At 43.9% G+C, this 18,640-nt stretch overlaps 1 protein-coding gene across 2 annotated transcripts in view; it reads left to right on the forward strand.

Moving 5' to 3' along the window:
- The window catches only part of LOC119461711 (S1 RNA-binding domain-containing protein 1-like), a 101,921-nt gene extending 83,758 nt beyond the window's left edge, over positions 1 to 18,163 (forward strand). For both annotated transcript variants that reach the window (XM_049671958.1, XM_037723079.2), the window contains exons 19-21: positions 457 to 542; positions 5,539 to 5,637; positions 8,508 to 18,163. In XM_049671958.1, coding sequence (XP_049527915.1) covers positions 457 to 542; positions 5,539 to 5,637; positions 8,508 to 8,764 — 442 coding nt within the window. In that variant the 3' untranslated portion in view covers positions 8,765 to 18,163. The remainder of the gene's footprint in view (positions 1 to 456; positions 543 to 5,538; positions 5,638 to 8,507) is intronic.
- Positions 18,164 to 18,640: the final 477 nt, after the last annotated feature.

The following is an 18,640-nucleotide window of genomic DNA, read 5'->3' on the forward strand; positions in this document are numbered from 1 at the left end:
GGACGTTGAATCCCACTAATCATTCCACTTTCGTACCCGCCGTGGTAACTTAGCGGCTATGGTGTGGCGCTCGAGGGATCAAATCCCAGCTGCTCCAGCATTTCGATGAAGGTGAAAATGCAAAAACGCCCGTGTCCCACTCAATGGGGGCATGTTAAAGATCCTCCGGTGGTCAAAAATTAATCCCGAGTCCCCCACTATGACATGCCTCATAATCAAATCGTGGTTTTTCCACTCAAGACCCCAGAATTCAATGGAATTCATTTCAATCAACTTTCATTGCCAAGTTTTTTTCACTGTTGCGGGAGCACCACAAGCTTGCCCCAACACGCAGTTTTACGTGCTTTGCACTTGCCAAGTGCTGCGTGTGCATGCGCACCGCTGTTGCGTCGTGACAGGATACAACCACACCAATTATGCTTCCCACTCTCTCTTTAATTGCCTCCTCTCACCCAGCTTCATCTCCCATTTGGGGCTCAACAAGGAGGCCATCGGGAAGCCACACTTCATCGAGAAAGTCCGGCAAGAGACAGCCAAGCACGGTGAGTACTGTTCACTTTGAATGCTCATAATTGCATGCACCAGGAAAATGAAGGAGAGCTTGGCACAAAGGGGCAACCCAGTACTGAGCCCCTATGGAAGCGGCACAGACTTCTTTATTGATCTAGGCCTGTATTCACAAACTAGCGTGACATTAAGAAAACCCCCTGCAATAATGGCCAATCACTGACGGTATCATATTTACTCAATTCTAATGCACACTTTCTAAGTACTAAGGACTGTGCAGAAGGTCATCCTCTTAATAAATGATAGAAATGAAGGGGTCAATCTGACCTCTCGTTGTCCATAGTCGGGCAGTAAGCATGTTCCCAGCGCCGGAGCAGGTAACCCATCAGATGTGGACCAAAAGTCGCAGCAAGAGAGAGCTTCCCTATTCAAGGGGTACTTCTTAGTTCTTACATTCCATTGTACCTTCAGTCAATGAGACTTCAAGAAGGACGTTCTTCTTGCTGAAGGACAGATGCTAGCCCCCTTGGTAGAAGTCTGTTGGAAGCTCGTGCCACAGTGTCTTGGATACGGAGACGATACAGTGTGCTCTCCCCACACACCTGCCGGCTTCTCGAACAAGTCACTTTGTGCGATCGTGCGATGGCATGATGCAGCCACCTGATTTGAGTGGAAACAGCACAAAAAACAGGACATGAGAAAAGGACAGACAACGTCGTATCCCGTTTTTGCTCTGTTTCCGCTCAAGTCATGAACCAACCGGCCCAAATGCGTACGCTTGCGCTACCTGATGTCATGAGGCAGCATATAGGAGATGAAGAAGTAGAAGATGTTTGCTCTGTTTCCGAGGATCCAAGTGCCATTTCCGGATTACAACGCTGTTTAAAAAGGCTTATGTTGTCCTTCAACCTTTACCTACGTGACAATATTCTGGAAGAAATGACCGCATATGCTCCTCCTGCGTCACAGATATGAGCACTACTGTGTGTCCTTAAATTGTGAGCCTTGATCAGTTTCTCCGAATTGCTGTTTTGATTTCCTGTTCCTCAGCCTTTGGTGAAATTTGATTGAATGGTACTGTTTGATTTTCCTGGTTAGTTTGTGGCTAGCTAGTAGAGAGCTGATGTCATTCATCATCATCATCATTAGCCTATATTTTGTGTCCACTGCAGGACGAAGGCCTCTCCCTGCGATCTCCAATTACCCCTGTCTTGCTCTAGCGTATTCCAACTTGCGTCTGCAATTTTCCTAACTTCATCACCCCATCTGGTTTTCTGCCGACCTCGACTGCGCTTCCCTTCTCTTGGTATCCATTCTGTAACCCTAATGGTCCATCGGTTATCCATCCTACGCATTACATGTCCTGCCCAGCTCCATTTCTTCCGCCTAATGTCAACTAGAATATCGGCTACCCCGTTTGTTCTCTGATCCACACCGCTCTCTTCCTGTCTCTCAACGTTAGTCCTAAGATTTTTCGTTCCATTGCTCTTTGTGATGTGAGCCACTGAAAATGCTGAAAGACAGAGGTGAGGGGGCCACTTCTGGGGGATTTAGTCCCCCTCTATTGGAGAATGGCTTAGCTTTAAAGCAGGCATCTGCAGGCACGTGGCACCATGCTTTGTGGATAGCGTTTTCTTGTGAAACCAGTGTGAGCCAGTACCATGTATAAGGAGTAAAAGTCGGTTGTCCCCATAGCAAAGGGTACTGCAGTTTTCTTTTCTTTTGTAGAGACGTACTATCGTGGACAAATACAGTGCGAATCAGTTAGGGCCAACTAGAATGTGTTCTTCGATCTTTCTGCTTTCACCTCTTTCTATGATGCCAACATGATTTCGGCTCACGCTCTTGCTTTGATTTTTGCACTTTTGTTGGTGAACAGATAGATAGCACCGCAAAATCTCTCTCTTAAGCTGCGGTTATATTTGTAAGAAGTGTTCTCTCTACTTCACATTTCCTCATTCATGTCACATTTTTTTTTTTGTGATAACACATTGTGGGGTCACTCCAGATGTACACGTGACATGTGCGCTCTGACTGCTACGCTGCTGTGTTCGACACAAACAAATGAACCACCTAAAATGAGTGAAATCTCAGCATAGGATGAAGTGCCAAGGACATGGCAGAGTGGACAGATCTAGAAGCAAATTCGGCCCTGCACCATTACTTGATGCTTTCTGTCTGCTTGCTCGGGCAGACCTGTTCACTTAATGTGAATAAAATATTTAATAGTGGTACCAGTTAACCGAATATTGAAGCAAGGTGTATAAGAAAGCGTTATGTACAATTAAACCTACTTATAATGAACCTCCATATAACGAATTCCTGGATGTAACGCAGTTTTTCTATTCCGCGCCATTATTCCTTAGAAGCACATGTATTTGGGACCTCTATGTAACGAAGTGGCAGCGGGAGACCCCCTCGAAATAATGAATTTTCCCCGCTGACAACCTAGAGATTTCGCCCCAAATTTTGTCATTTTTGCGCGAGCAGCAACCAGAAGCACCTTCTCCGCCGCGACGGAATGCGAAGCAGCGACGTCGCGCTTGGCGCGCTCGAATTCACGGCGACTGCGAGGCGAGAGCGAGCGCACGTGTGCGAGGTGGGCCTGCATCTCTCGACCAGCGATCTTGCGGCCGTGGGCTTGACCTTTCCCCCTCCCTTCATTCAAACCTGATCTCGCCGCTTGCTGCAGTTGGCCTAGCCCGCCAAGCCGGCACTCTCCTTTTCCAGTTGATGTTGCCGAAGAAAAAAAAAAAGAACGTTCAAAGAGTGGCGCGGGCAGCACCACTCTTTGGTTACTGCACAAGTCTCTGCGCTTCACTTGACTAGCCTGACACTAGGTGACACTATAGGGCCGTTTATAGTCCGACGTAACGCGCTGCGTACACGCTACGTCACGTTGGCGAAAACGACCCACTGCCCCGACCCACAATGCCATTTCGCGCGAAGACATTAAGGCACCCACGCCGCTTCGTCGACGGTTGCAGACAGCCTCAAAAGCGGCTTGGGATCGTTCTGCGCATGCTCTGAAGAGAACAGCCAGCGGCGTGCGCTTCGGAGTATACAGGAGATGGCGTTTCGGCTGGCGCAGCGCAACCGGCGTAGCGTGACTGGCCGCAAACGACGCTGGCCCGCGCGCCTATAACGTCGGACTATAAACAGGCCTTATACGGTGCTACGACGCCATCGGTAAGCGGTAAAAATCGAGTAACTACGGTAAGCATTTCTTTTTTGAATTTTCGTGCCGAACCTGCATATAACGAAATCCTCTTTATAACCAAGTTTTTCGGGAATTTGTCAGTTTCGCTATATCCAGGTTTAACTGTATCTGCTACAATGACTCAGTGGTTATGGTGTTGTATTTGTCAGCAAGAGGTCACGGGTAATTCCTGCCCGTTGTTGCGGCATTTTGATAGGGGCAGAATGCGAAGAACGCTCGTGTACGATGCTTTGAGTGAACAATGAACCTAGTCATAATTTACGCGAGTCCTCCACAACAATGTTGCTCGTAATCTGCTGCCCAGCTTTGGCACATGAAACCCTGCTACCTAAACAGAAGTGTACAATAATTCTTGAGAAACATTTAACTGTAGGCTTACAATGTCATTACTTGTTGTGTTCTTATCAACTGTACTTCTAAACTATGCATATTTGTTTTAATTATCCAGGTCTTTCATGCTGAATACCAGGCGTTTCAGGTCTCCAATTATGCTCTTGTTCTTGTTCAGTGTTTAAACGACATAGTGTTTTGTCTTTGAACACACTTGACGTGATACATTAAAAAAGATACACTGAGCTTGAGTGGTTCATCTGTTGAATGTACGCAGAGGGTATAAGGTTCTAGAAAAAAAGGGGGCACAATTTACACAGGATGTGTGTTACTGTGCACCTAAATTTTCAGTGATGAAGTCAGCAGTTGAAGTGAGCCTTTCTGAAGCTTGTTTTTAGAAAGAAAGGTGCAACTTATTCAGAATAATTATTGTTCTGCACATAATCTCTCAGTCTAGAAGTTGGAAATTTCGGTGCCCTCCCCCCAATTTTTAAAATCTTTGCCCATCCATAACTTCTAATCTCTGTAGCTGGCTGTTATGTCTTTTTTTTTTAATCTACTGGAAAACTATATTATAATGTCATATGGCATCATAACAGTTGAGTCAAAGACCTCAGTACCAAGTATATTGTTCATGGAGGCTGCAGATTAATCCCTGGCCAAGGTGTCCTGCATTTTGACAGTGGTAAAACACCAAAATGCTTGTGTTCTTAGATTTAGGTGCGTTTTGAGGAGACCCACGTGGTCAAGATTAATCTGGAACCCTCCACTATGACGTCTCTGATGGCCCCACATTATACCTTATGAATCAGTCAATCAACTATTATGGGCTCTTCGTTAACTCGAAGAGGGTGTTGTCATTGTTGCTGCCATTGTTATCATTGTTGTCATCCTCATAACCTTCAGGCCAGCTATCGTTATTTTTGATAGCAGCTGAAGCTTTCCTTTGCATGGGCCTCTACAATTTTTTTTTTTTACTTGCATCAAACAGTTGAGCATCAAACAGCGTGCCTTACCAGACGTCAGTGCGATCACTTATCTGTAGCTTTTTCAACGCGACAGCGTTAAGGGCCCCGTGTCGCAGAAAATCCGGCGTCGGCAACCGGCGATGCGGGTGGCGGAGAAAATCATCCCAAACCACCCCAACTGCGCAGGCCCTCCACGTGGTGCAAGGTTTTGGTGAACAAAAATTGAATTTCTCACAGTGAAATCTGTCACAAAAATGGTAAAGTACGACTATACCATTCAGGCGTCGAATCCGCCGTCGGATTGTTTACCAATCACCGTCGGGTTGTAATTTGAATGTACCACAAAGCCTAATTCTGCTACGAGGAAGCTCAAACACAAAGCCCTTTTCTAGCATTTCTACCAGACCTACAGCCGCTCGTTGCGATGTGAACGGGTCCCGATAACGCTATCGCGTTCTGCTCTTAAAGGCGAAGCCTAAGTGTCCTCAAAAATTTTTTTTTTTCCTTGCGCAGGCGTCAACCACTTTGTGAACCTCTTGGGTGGCAGCATAGCCACAATGCAGCTTATTGTGGATGCATTACAGCACAGCGTTGAGTACGACATCCGCTCAGGTGAGTTGTGACGAACACCGAAGCCACAGTTACGTAGTGTGCTACGGCAATCTGTGGCTAGAATGGCGAGTCTGCAAGTCTCAGGTCATATTCACTACTGCAGAACAGGGGGAGCTTCTGAAGCATTTTGACACCTGACACCCTGGCATTTTCAAAGGGTGCTGAAAAAAACCTTATGTCCTTGATGATCGTGAGATAGTTACCAGAAGATGAGAATCACTTAGTTCATCTTCTTGCAATAAGCTAAATAAAAACTTAACGACCTGAAGCAAAAGAGGGGCGCCAGATGATGCTTACGTGATACAAATATGGGGAAACTTGTATGCATTCATGGTGGGGGCACAACTAGGAATCACAGATGCGAGAACAAAAAGCAAGACATTCTTAGTTGTTGTGACCGGGACATTGTGGAAGCCTAGTTTTATTGTGCAGGTGTAGTGGGGGGATTGTGGAGGTCTAGTCTGCGTTCGTAATAAATACGGATATAGCAAAGTGAATATAAAATTACGTTTGTAATGCTTTATTAAGTGACTGTTTTACTGCTATAACGAAACCGAAAATGCTAGATCCAAGATAATATCAGTTACACCGAAGTGACTATTTCTCCACTCGTAGCTCAAAACAGGTAGGCTGGTAAAAAAAAAAGTGAAATTTTCAGCAAGAGCATCTTGACACAGCATATTCTGGACATTGGCAATGGCGTTGTGCTGCTTAGCTTGAGGGCGAGGGTTCGATTACAGCCGCGGTGGCTGAATTTTGATGGGGGAGAACTGCAGCAACACTCATGCGCTGAGATTTACATGCACATTACAGAACCGCAGGTGATCAAATTTTTTCCGGTATCCCCCACTACGGCATGCCTCATAATCAGATCTTGGTTTTGACACGTAAATCCCTAGAATTTCACCTTAAATTTTAACTAAGGTCCCCGATAACAACAACTATACAATATTCCAGCGAGGTCTGATTCCGTGGCATCCGCAAAATCGCATGGCAGCAACACGATAAGCAGTGATTGTTTTCACATCCCCAGCTTAGCTGCTTTCAATCGCCTTGCCTTGCGTTGCAATCCTTTACAGACAGGAACCTGTTGAGTATTTGTCCGTGGTACTACACTGGTGATGTAATTGTGCTTGACGACCGCCAACGTCTTTAAAGCCATCTATGGCAAAAAGAACACGAATGTCAACGAAGGCACAGTGATGAAGATTTTGTAAACAAGCCAACAATTTTGATGGCAAGGGAGGCAACAGCGGCACAGGACAATTGGCAGCTTTACTTTGCGGAACTTCTGCTTTTCGGCGCTGAGCATGCTGTGAACGTCGGTGCAATAAGGTTGGCTGCAGGCATACATTCTGTCACACAATGCGTGCACAAAATATTAGCAGCTTATTTCGATCAGTCTCTCTTGAATTCATATTAAGTAAAGGTTTTATTTTGTTGAAAGTGCTTAGTCGGCTCTATTGTGAGTGGTACGATGTGCGACCTATACAACGAAATGACCTGTACAACAAAGGGTTTTGAAGGTTCCGAGCTAGTGCCTCTGGGGGCGGCTCAGAGGTTTTCGATGAGATCAGAATGGGACACTCATCGAGCAGTGTTGGAAATCTTACCCACCTTCTCGCTTCGCAACGTTTTTATATAAATACGCATTTGGTGCCGCAGCTAAACGTCGCCTCCCCTTCCTCCCTCCCGTCCACCCACTGCCTTTCGTGCGACGGAAGAAGTCGCGTTTGCTCTCCATATATGGTGATTGTAAAGGAGGAAAGAGACGCTTAATTCTGCAGCCCTTCGGGAGCATGACGCAGAACGTGCGTTTGCTCTCCGACGTGCATTCGCTCTCCGTGAAAGCGCGCGTCCCTCGCGCCCTCTCACTTGCATATACAGCGTCTGGAGCGCGGCAACGATTTTATCGCCGTTGACATCATACGGAACCTCACGGCCACGCCGATGGCAGAAATTCGCCTTGGAGTGTCCATATAATTGCTATCGCAATAAAAATATTGCGCCTAAAATTGCCTGCACGGTGCCAATCATATACAAAACCAAAGCAACATATGTTGTGACGTTTGTGTACTTTACCGCATAACACATCTGTATTGCGGCGAAGTTGACTTTAGAAAACCTGTCATCATCGTGCAACATATGTTACTCAGGCCGATTTTTCTAGCTCAAGAAAATCGAGCGCACATTAGATTTCTACGTTGTTTAGGAACTTTCACATTATTTCTATGTTATTTTGCACTTTGGACACACAGAAATTGGGCGCACGTTTGATTCGGGGGCATGTTAGAATCGGTCAAATTCTACCAAATGAATCAGCGTTGTGTTTTGGTGTTTTTTATGCATCTTGTTTAATTTGGCCCTCCAAATAATTTCATGAATTCTTTTGGTCCCATCAGGGTTGAAATTAACGGAAGTTGACTCTATATTTTCTCAATCCAACTCGCAGACTCACGGAACTGTAATTTATACAAAGTACCCAAGACAGTGGAGCACATACTTGTTGCTTGTCCCCAATATGACTGTCAGTGACAGTCATTGGCATCTTCATTAGCGTCCATTGACGACACACTTCAGTGAAGTGTTAGCTGGCCCCTGGGCAGACATTATATATGTATCATCCTAGCGAGCCATCAAAGCTCTCTTAAAATTCTTTAGTAATACAAGTTTAGATTCAAGACTGAAGGAGTCCTTTGGACACAATGTGTATATAATCGCATCCTCTTGTCAATCCTCATTATCACCTCCTCACACCCCCTTTTTTCTCCCCTCCCTTCTGAGCAGAATACCAGGCTAGAGGACCTCAGGGTGACCTCTCTGCCTTTCCTCATACGAGTCCTTTTCTCTCTCATCTTCTGTGTGGACAGAGCAACACCAGCCGCTGTTCAAGAGCGGGGTCCTCTCCCTCGACGAGGTGCACACAGGCATCGAGCTCACGGGCAAGGTCAAGAACTGCACCAACTTTGGCGCCTTCGTCGACATTGGTGTCGGCACCGACGGACTCATCCACATCAGCCAGATGAACGGCCACACGGTCGCTCTGGGCGACCGCGTCACTGTGCGTGTCATCAACATCGAGAGAGACCGCCGGCGCATCGGGCTGCGCCTACTGTCCAAGGGATGAGTGGCCGCCGTGTCGCCGCGTGTGTGGACGCCAATGGTTTTCCCGTGTTTGTGTGTTTTGTGGCCAGCCACAGTGAAGTTGCTGCAAGCAGTCTTGGTGTGTACAAAGTCAGAAGAGCCCTCAATGGTATATTGTGTCTTTAAGACAGGGCACTGAGTGTTGTGTGCTCGTATGTTTAGAGTTCCTGTGTTTGCGTGCTTTCTTTTTTAACATGTGCTATCTGCAGCTCGGGATTGCTGCAGTTGGAGGCTTTTCAAAGCACATGGGGCTTCCAGAGAGATTGCGGATGGCATCTTATGTTTTTTGCCGAGACAGTGTGCAGCTCTTCTCTGCTGTGGGGCAGTGCGTGCGATGAGCAGATCCACGCTCCACCGTATGCATTCTCAACATTTATAGTGTTTTGCTGCCACATTCCAGTGCACCTGTTTTTCACCGAGAAAAGAATGACCTGACATGGTTAGGTACGGTTAGCAGTAGACATAGTTAGACGTGCTATGGCAGTTTGAATGCACTTGCAGTCATGTGACCACACAGGAAGTCAGTGTTATGAAAATGCTGCAGACATGAAGATTGGGTAAGTTTTTAAAAACTTAGCCCAGCAAACTTTGTAGGCAGTTGCTACAAGCCTGCATGCTGGTTTATCAAATGATTTATTGAGATGAATATTCATGAGTAGCTAGCCATACAAGCATTTTAGAGTGTGCACTGTTAAAAAAAAGCTTTCACCTAGCTTTCGTTGTGAACAGGACATTGCTCATTTTCCTCTTTGCTTTAATTTTTATCACTGTTCAACCTTGGCATCTTAAGGAAAAAGCGAGCAGTTGCAGCATCTTCAGCAGTCTGGAAGGCGCGTATTCATTTCTTCATGTTTACAGATGCTGCGCTGCTGCACATGTTCATGCAAAGCATTGCAACTTAATCTCGTGAATGTGTTCCAGCAGCTCAGGAATGTAAGATAATTGAGTTGCACATCAGTGGCTACATAGTTTTCAGCTTTCACTCATTATTATTCAGTAGCCAGTTCTCTTGGAGCAGGAGTGCAGTTTTTCAAAACCTTGCCCCTACTTGTGGATGTCATGCGACTATTTTGACGTATGTTTGGTAGAGCAGGGCATGTTCATCGTGTTTTTGATTGAGCGACCTGATTCTATTGGTTGAATTTTAGTGATGAGCACTCACAGAATTTTTAAAACCACTCCAATAGAATATTCTGTTTTGGACCAGTTGTATTTTGTGTGTGTCCACCCCGTCACAACCAGCGTAGGTGGAGCTGAACACACGCACGTAGTTTAACTTTAATAAGATAAATAATACGTCTTGCAGAACACTTTGTTAAATCGAAAATTTAATTGAAGTCGTGTTTCAGAAAGAAAAAGAGAAAAAGGAGAAAGCTGTGCAAGTTTCTGAACATTTCTTGTGGATAAAACCTTGTCACCAAATTTTTGCGAACCCAGAGCTGCAAAGCAGACTGCACCTAGTTCTTGAAACCACTGCCAGATGGCACCATGATTGTAATCGTTAGCATCCAATGCGGGATTTTAACACCTTGCATGTTGCAGTGCCCTATAGAAACCTAGTTAGTACTCACAGCTTAGTACACTTCAGGAGTTATCATGAGGCCTTGATGTCATACAGTATAGACTACTTTTTATGGATATGCAGCGCCTGTGCTGTGCCCTTTTGTCCCCCTCTTTTGCACTGTGCAGTCATGTCAATATTGGATCACCAACTCACCCAAGCTTCGACTTTATCACGTTTTATGGGAGCACACGCTTAGTACTTGGCTTCCAAATACAGCTGGATTATCATATGAATGCCTGCAAACTGGTTTTTTAATGCATAAATGACAGCCTACTGCGTCCTATCAGCCATTTTTACCCCTCTCGACAAAGTAGAAGCGTTTAAGTTTTACTGGTTTAATTGCCTGCTAGATTTCCATAGGGCATTGCTACAAGCAAGGTGTGGAAGTCCCTTTTGTAGGGGACTGTACCCTACACTGCAGGAGCTGATGGCAGCAATAAAGCTAGGACTCTTTCATGACACCACGTGGCACCACTACTGTTAACAAAAAAACAGATAAGGGTCTTTCTTAACACTACCAATGCAGCAGCAAAAAAGTAATAACAGGCTTCCTTTCTCTGCTCCTGGCCGTAAAACAAAAGAAACACTTGAAACTTCAAAATAGTGTAAAGCAGGACATGAATGAGAAGGCCGAGACAGGCTCTAAGTTCTGACACATGTTGCTTCGGGAAATCTACACTAAAAGAAAATTCAGAAACATTGCACATAAGCAGTGAACTTGCGCACACACACAAAACAGCAACCGTCACAAGTTTTGATTTCATGTCATCTGCCTAAACGCTTCTACTCAGTGTGCAGATATGGCTGTTCTGGTCATGATGAGTGTACTTTTACTTTTGGTCATGACGAGTTCTCACTTTTGTCGTTGCATCTTTTTGCATCCAGCAAACACTTTCAGGCAGGGAATAGTAAATGGCTGTAGGACTTATGCAGACCAAAAATAGATACAAACTTAACCTCTCGGGGCTTTTTAATTCAAGACGTTAACTTGATTTGGGCGAGTTAGCTCATCTTGAAGGGCTATTGAAGCAGCGTGATGGGACGACGACAAAAATATATGCAACAGGACTAGCGCTGATAGTAAACGTATAGTACTAACCATATAGCACTGATAGCACGGTAGTACACGTTACGATTGTGCTATTTGCATCAGCTTTGTTCACGGTGAACAAATGCAGACATCATGAGCACCTGTCATTTGCAGATGCTCATGATGATTCATTTTATTCCTGATAAAGCTGTAACTACAGTCAGATTCCCTGACGCACATTCATAGATACTATAATGCGTGGAAAACGTCAAAGCTAACTCAATATTTAACCAAGTTTCAAAGGAAAATACTATTATGCCGAGTTTCAGTGTAAACGACGAATGCCAATGTCCAATTAACAAGGTTCCCCACTCCTATGAACACAAGACTCGCTCACTGTCTTCAATAAGTGCACACAGAGACAAAAATTACATATTTGTGCTGTTGGATAAGTGTAATGTTATTCGCAGGAGTGTATCAAGTGTTCTAGATTTAACAAAATAAATCTTGTGTCCTTTTGACTTCGTTAAATCGAGGTTGAACTGTACTTGCTTATGCTAATTTCTTTTCACCTATGTTTAATATTTTGGTAGCGGAAGTGGGGCACTAAGTGATCTGTACATCAGGCTGAGATTTATTCAAGCACTGCACTGCGATGATCAACCAGTCTGCAAATCTAGGAATCAAGGAATCAAATGCAAAGGAAGTGTAGCTAATGTCGCATCATCTAGTCTAGAAGCATTGTGCCAGTGTTGGAGAGAGTAAGCCGCATTTTATCTATTTGGTTTGTGTGCACCATGCAATGTGCAGCAGTACAATGTTCAGCAGCTCTTACTAGGGCCACATACTCTGTTTCGTTCTTGTTCATGAAAAAAAAAGAATATTAAAACCTTTTTAGGGCCCCTTGAAAATTATAGACCACACTTAAACTGTTGCACTTTTCAGACTGTTGGCAGGTGCTGTGGCTTTTCACATTATCCTTAAAGATGACATGGTTGAACAAGTAGCGAAACTTTTAAATATAAAGAGAAATCATTCACGTAATGTTCACACTTTATGTATGAAAAAGAGAACAGTATGAAAATTAAGGGAAAATTAAGATGCACAGTGCTAACTTTTTTTTAGTACTGTCAGCCACAGAAATTTATGGGACATGAGTTTAATGAGAAATATGAATTTCTGCTCTGTTAAGGCATAACGCTTCTAATTTACGGAATCACTGCTAGGTCACAAAGGTTTATTCTCTCTGAAATCCTGAATTCAAGGTTATGGGACCAGGCATCACAGGCATTCGGCATTTTTGCAAATACCCTTGTGCCATAAACTTTTGAGGCTGTCTGTACTATTTTTTATATGTTTATATTATAAGCAGTGACCCTTAGGAAATACTATCTCATGTGTGTTTTAACTGAAGAGCATTTCCAAGCACCCTAGTTTATTTGTTTTCAATAGATTTGCCAAGCTATTACATTGCAAGCTTCTTACAAAGCTTCCTCGCCTCAGATTTTAATTTGGGAAGCAGCTCAAATTTTTGAAGCAAGGGAGCCTCTTAAGAACGTTTTGTTGGAGCAATTTTCTAGGCCAGTTGACTCTGGTAAATTAGGTTGTTGAAAAGCATTCATCAGCATGATAGCGCAAGTTTCATCTGAGGGATGTGGTAAAACATGCTGTGAGAGAATGTACGTCTTTCAAGATATGCTGAATTCACTGCTTTTTCTCTCTTCATCAATGTCTCTTGTTCGAGGCGTAATTTTCACCCTAGATAATTTATACTTCATACTGAAGCTTTATATTATAGACGCAAGTAGTGGGCAGAAAATGCATCACTCTTAGCCAAATAGATGGATGACCTTTCTTTGACATCCAAGATTATTCGACATCCGAAATAGATCACTCACCGTGGCCATGGCCTCAAAAAACACAGCAGCACAAAGCCACCCAGAGCACTGCTGTTGTTTTCCTAGCGAAGCGAACTGGGTCACTACAGAGGCAGCGCTGAATGCTCCGGTTCATTTGCGTCTCCAATGTGCATGAACTTTTAGACCCTCTTCTCTTATCCCTATATTGGTCTATCTTTCTGCCTGCCATATTTTAGGGCAGCCCATCAGGCTCTACGCTTAACCTTATGAACTCTCTATCTACTCACCTACACCTTATCTTACCTTATTATCTACTCCTTATCAACTTCTTATCCACTTCGTCTCTCACTCTATTGCTGAAGTGCCACCTCTGTTGTCCCCACAGAGTAATATGCAAAGATGCATTTTTTTTTTTTGCTTGGAAAACCAGCAAGCAAGCAGGATAGCAGTCACTGCCTACAGGGTTTCTGTGTTAGCTGTTACGCAAATATTATAATAGGATGATTAGGTATTAGGCAACTGGTGCTAGTCTATTTCATTCCTGTTACATTTACTGACATCGTCTTTTTATTGGTGTCTATAAGCAAGGTTTAGAGGTCTGAATTTTATTTTTGTTTCTAAGAGTTAAGCTCACTTTTGTTGGTTTTTATTGTAAGACTTAATTTTGGTGCTTCCTTTTTTTTCTGTGGATATTGTACAGGCAACAGGTTGCCTATGTCTTTCAGTGACTAATTACATAACTGTAATTGATTTCCTAGTAATATCTGGGCAGTGCTGTGTCTCACTTCTGCCAGTTGCTTGTTTTTACTATTAAAGAACTATAGTCTATAAACATGCTCTAAAAGTATTGTTGGGGCTGTGCTGTGGTCAAGTTAAGTGAGGCCGCGGTATTTACTACACACAAAAGCAATTTTGATGCTCCAGTCTCATGGCTGCTAATTCAGCAGTAAAGCCATGATACTGTACTTATGTGATGTAACATCAAGTTTGTGTAATCACGTGACTACACAGCTGTATTTTTGCTTTTCTCACCTCCTATGTTTTATTTGAGTACCTGCCTTTTTAGTTAAAGCTGAACATTAGAAAATAAAATTAGCACACCTTTTTCAGTTTGTCAATTTTGGCAAGAAAAAAAAAGGTGGTCTGTAATTATAATGTCCAAGGATGCAATAAAGCCATTTCTGGGTTCTCATATCCTCAGCTCATTTGGTACCTACCAGTAATAGCAGTATGCAGTGACACCAGTCCAACTAGATTTAAAATATTACTGCCTAACTGTGCATCTATATGGTAGTCTGATTATGGTTTATAAGTGGTCACCTGACTGTCGACCTAGTCAGACTTTTTTGAGTCATTCCTGGAAGGCTGGTGCGTTGCTTCACTGCTAAAGCATTATAGCCAAGCGGAAGAGTCAAAGAGAAACATAAAACACATCCACTCGCCAAGATAATCCTGCTTTTCACAGTTTTATTTTGGTGCAGTTGATCCTAAACTTGCTAAAGTGCCAAGTTGGTTGGGCCGATACGTGTCTTTCACAATAAATACCATTCGCCCCAAGACAGGGGTACTGGGTGACAACACGAGATACATTGCCAGTAGTTCTCAAATACCATGCGTACACCGTTCTCTTCATTTCTTGTGAACCCTGAGGAGACAGCTTTCAGTCACTCAATGATGCTTGCGGTCTTGCATGTGCTCATCACCTTTGCTGGCCCTTACATGTTTTAACTTTTATTCCTTTAAGACTAGCAGAGGCACAGGCACTCGGCAGTGCAAATCCTCATGGTTTAGTCAAACGCCTGCACCGTGTTCTCTCATTTTGCATACCCAACGCAAGTGGCATGGAAACGCTAGCAGGAGCAGTGATGATTATTTATTACACACAGGCTCTCTGAAACATGTAGTGCATTAGACCACAGCAAATTGCACTATACAAAGAAACTTGAGAGGTCTGGAGAGTTGACATAGCCGGTACTATTTAATAATCAATATGGGTGGACTAAGCAAACAAGGGTCGAAGACAAGAAAAGGTGCAGCTCGTAGTCCAGTTGTCAGTAGGTGTTTGGGTCCTCTCGTCCTTTTCTTTCCGTCCACATTCTTTTTTAAGCACTGTTTTCATTATAACACCACAAACTGCCAAAGTCTGTCAGGGGTACTGTCGACAGAGGAAGCTTGCGAACTGTGAGACAGCACGTTGAATTTCTGAGCTGTTTCTGAACGTAGCCTGTAAAATTGTGCTAAACCATGTTTTTCACTTTTTCTAGTGCTGGCTGGAAATGAGGCTGCAGAAGTATTCAGCTTTTTCTCAGGTTCTACTGTGCACAAACATTTGATGCCGACTGTACCTCATGTACTGCTAGTGCACTGCTGTCGTTGTTACACCCTTGCTGTGTGAGGCTTTCATGTTTGTTCTTTACGGTGAATTTGTTTCAAGATTTCTGCTGGCAGTCTCATTCCCTTGCAACTGCTACTTATTCAAAACAAAGGGTGCATCTGTGTCACCCTTCTTTTTTTTTTCAGCCCACGGCGGTTTTTAAGATCCTGTATTGAAATTGAGTGAGAACATAAGGTTACGGGAAGGAAGAAGCGTACTAGTATTTACAGATGGGTTTTAACGGCTGCATAGAGAATCAAAAACCAGAATCTTCTTCGTTGTCTCCCAAGGCAACAACCATGTCTTCTTCTTTCCACATTACATACTGTGACAATATCACAGACTCAAAATAACACGAGAGAAAACAGCCTCTCGCTTTTTCAAAGAAGGCACAAGTTGTCTGTAAAGTGGTACACCTCAAGCTCTCTTCACTCAGTTCTTGGCAATTATTGCACTACATGCCATCTTAGGGGAGCACAATACTGCCTCGTCGGCATCGTAGAGTGACAGTGCGTTTAGTTTTCCAGGTATAAATCATTTATTAAGCAGCAACAGCCGTTGCAGGGCTGGCCGAATGTGAGCACATTTAAAGTGGCGCCTTCAGATCTGCGTTTTGTCACTTGAAAAGTCGTTTGCAAGACGGTTATTCGACAATATCGAATTCAAGTGTCTGCAGTTCTCCAACCTTGAGTCGAATCTCTTGAAATTGGTCGCCATAAGAGCCATGCCTGTCGCCCTAAGGGACAAGAAGAGGGAAGGGTACACATTAATTGGGCTGCTGTACTGTGTGCATTGCCTTCCATGTTTGCCATTGTTGTCTGCCACTACATTTCTGTTGCTTTCAATTATAGACTTTGCCAAGAAGCATACTTAGATGAATGCCTGAAATGCAAGAGGCACAAACGGTGAAGTTGATTTTGCTCTGCCAGGGCCAGTAGTATGGCCATTCGATGTCACCTGCATCATGGAAAATTTAGTTGCGAGTTTGTCACGAGTCAACAACAGTGAAAGTATGCAAACATCTTTGCAGGTTGTACACTGCTACTTCTCGGAGGACCGCCAGGCAACTAATTATTGACATTTTGATTTGTGAGCAGTTGGGTTGTCGTCTCTGCGCCTGCCCTTGTTCAATGACGACGCTGGCTGCATTGTATAACTTATGAAGTATCTCGCCAGCTGCAAACAGTGTAGTGAAAGCAATGTCTCATACGAGTCACTCAAGAACAGAATTGGTTGTTTCCTTCTAAGGAGAAAAGAAAAAAAGCTTTCCCATTAGGCACTGCTGATCGTTCTGTGATCGTTTTATACAACCATCTTGCATGCCCATAAATTAGGACTCTTTAGCCTACGAGCTATGATCTAATTGCATAGGAACTGAGAAATGATTCTATTTGTCATCCACTGAGCCAATTTTAATGAGGTCCATTGTATTTTACTACCTATTAGATAAAAAAAAAAGTTATGCTGACAGTTAGGAGCTGTTTCTTTATTTAGGCCAGCAATAACTTAGAACAATTGCTGAATGTTGAAAAAAATAAACAATGCACACCAAGTTTACCATAAGGGAGTGCAAATACTAAAGCTTGCAAATAATCGAATGGTCCTTCCTATTCATTTTGTGATTTTAATATTCGAAATTGTCAAATATTTGTTTCTGTTCAAATATGGGTCATAAGTTGGCATCTTAATGGCATCTAGAGGGAGAATTACCAATGCAATATTGGGTTGTGCCGAAATATTCGGCAGCAGGAGAGGTGTGGATGTTGCGCAAAGGGCATCAGTTCTTGAGCTCACTTGTAGGGCAGACAACTTCTGCTCAATAATTTCCAGTCATTCAATAAGAATGCCTTGCCTTTAGTCAGCCTAAAAATTGTGGTTGTCTAGATTGAGGGAAATGACTTTTATTGTTTGGCCACAGTCTCGCCATGTTGGCATCCCTTTAAAACAGTGTGCAGGGCTGTGACATTGTGCTTCTACCCTTCATAACGTGCTGCTATGGTCCATGATGAATAGCTGTGATGAAGTTTCTTTAGTAGAAAGCAAAGGGGCGACGTACGAGCTCAATATTATACAGGTTGAGAGAGTGCATTAATTTATTTCCTTATTTAGCTCCAGAATAAGGATGGGGTAAACCTTTCAGGTGTCAGCAAGTGGACCACTGTTGAATACGTGTACACAAGACGGGACTTTGAGACCAACTCCTTGCAAACTCTTAAGGAGTGACTAGATTCGCCACTTTTGTTTATATTGCTGCAAATTCAGTGCAAATGTGGTAAGCTAAACTGTCTTAACAGATTTTCGTGGTCCTTCTGTGGTAATCCTACTCTGTTAACTTCAAGGAGCAAGAGGTAATGAACAAAAAGGAAAAGCAGTAGAGCTTTCCAGCAAAAAGTCTCCGCAACATAGCTCTACAGCTTTCTAGTGTATGTGTAAAGTCTTTATGTATAATACAGTGCTATATATTCCTTGTACAATCGCTCTACCAAAGTCGCACATTGCCTGTTGTATCCATAAAAGAAATAAAGAGGGCTGCTGGTATGTGCAGCTGTTCTGCATCAGAACTGTTACTCCTTCACCTGCAAGTTTATTCTTCTGTCATGTGTGTTTTTAGAGCGCAGCTCTTAGGCACCCGTTCCTGCTCTGAGCATCGGCGTCCCTCGTATCGAGCGAACGAGCACAGCAATAGATGAACGCAGAGCGCAGCGAAATGAAAGAAGAAAGCATGAGGCGTAAACCGGAGTGGAGACGGCCTGCGCATGCGCGGAGTTGCTGCCGCGTGGGCGATCTCATCGGTGCTCCCGGGGGGGGGGGGGGGGGGGGGGGGGGGGCAGGGTGGCATGAGGAGGGCAGGGCTATGCACTTCGCGGCAACAGCACCAGCATGTCTGACGGGGAACACTGCTCCTGCAAGGGGCGATGGCAAGCGGCTACAAGTTAGGCTCGATGTGACGCTCACTTAGGTGTTTTTGCCGCTGAGGCTGGTGGGGCGATTTTCCTGCAACAAATGGCCGCTCTCGTCGTTGGTGGAACGAA

This window comes from Dermacentor silvarum, chromosome 8 (genome assembly GCF_013339745.2).
Source record: "Dermacentor silvarum isolate Dsil-2018 chromosome 8, BIME_Dsil_1.4, whole genome shotgun sequence".
NCBI classification, from domain to species: Eukaryota; Metazoa; Arthropoda; class Arachnida; order Ixodida; family Ixodidae; genus Dermacentor; species Dermacentor silvarum.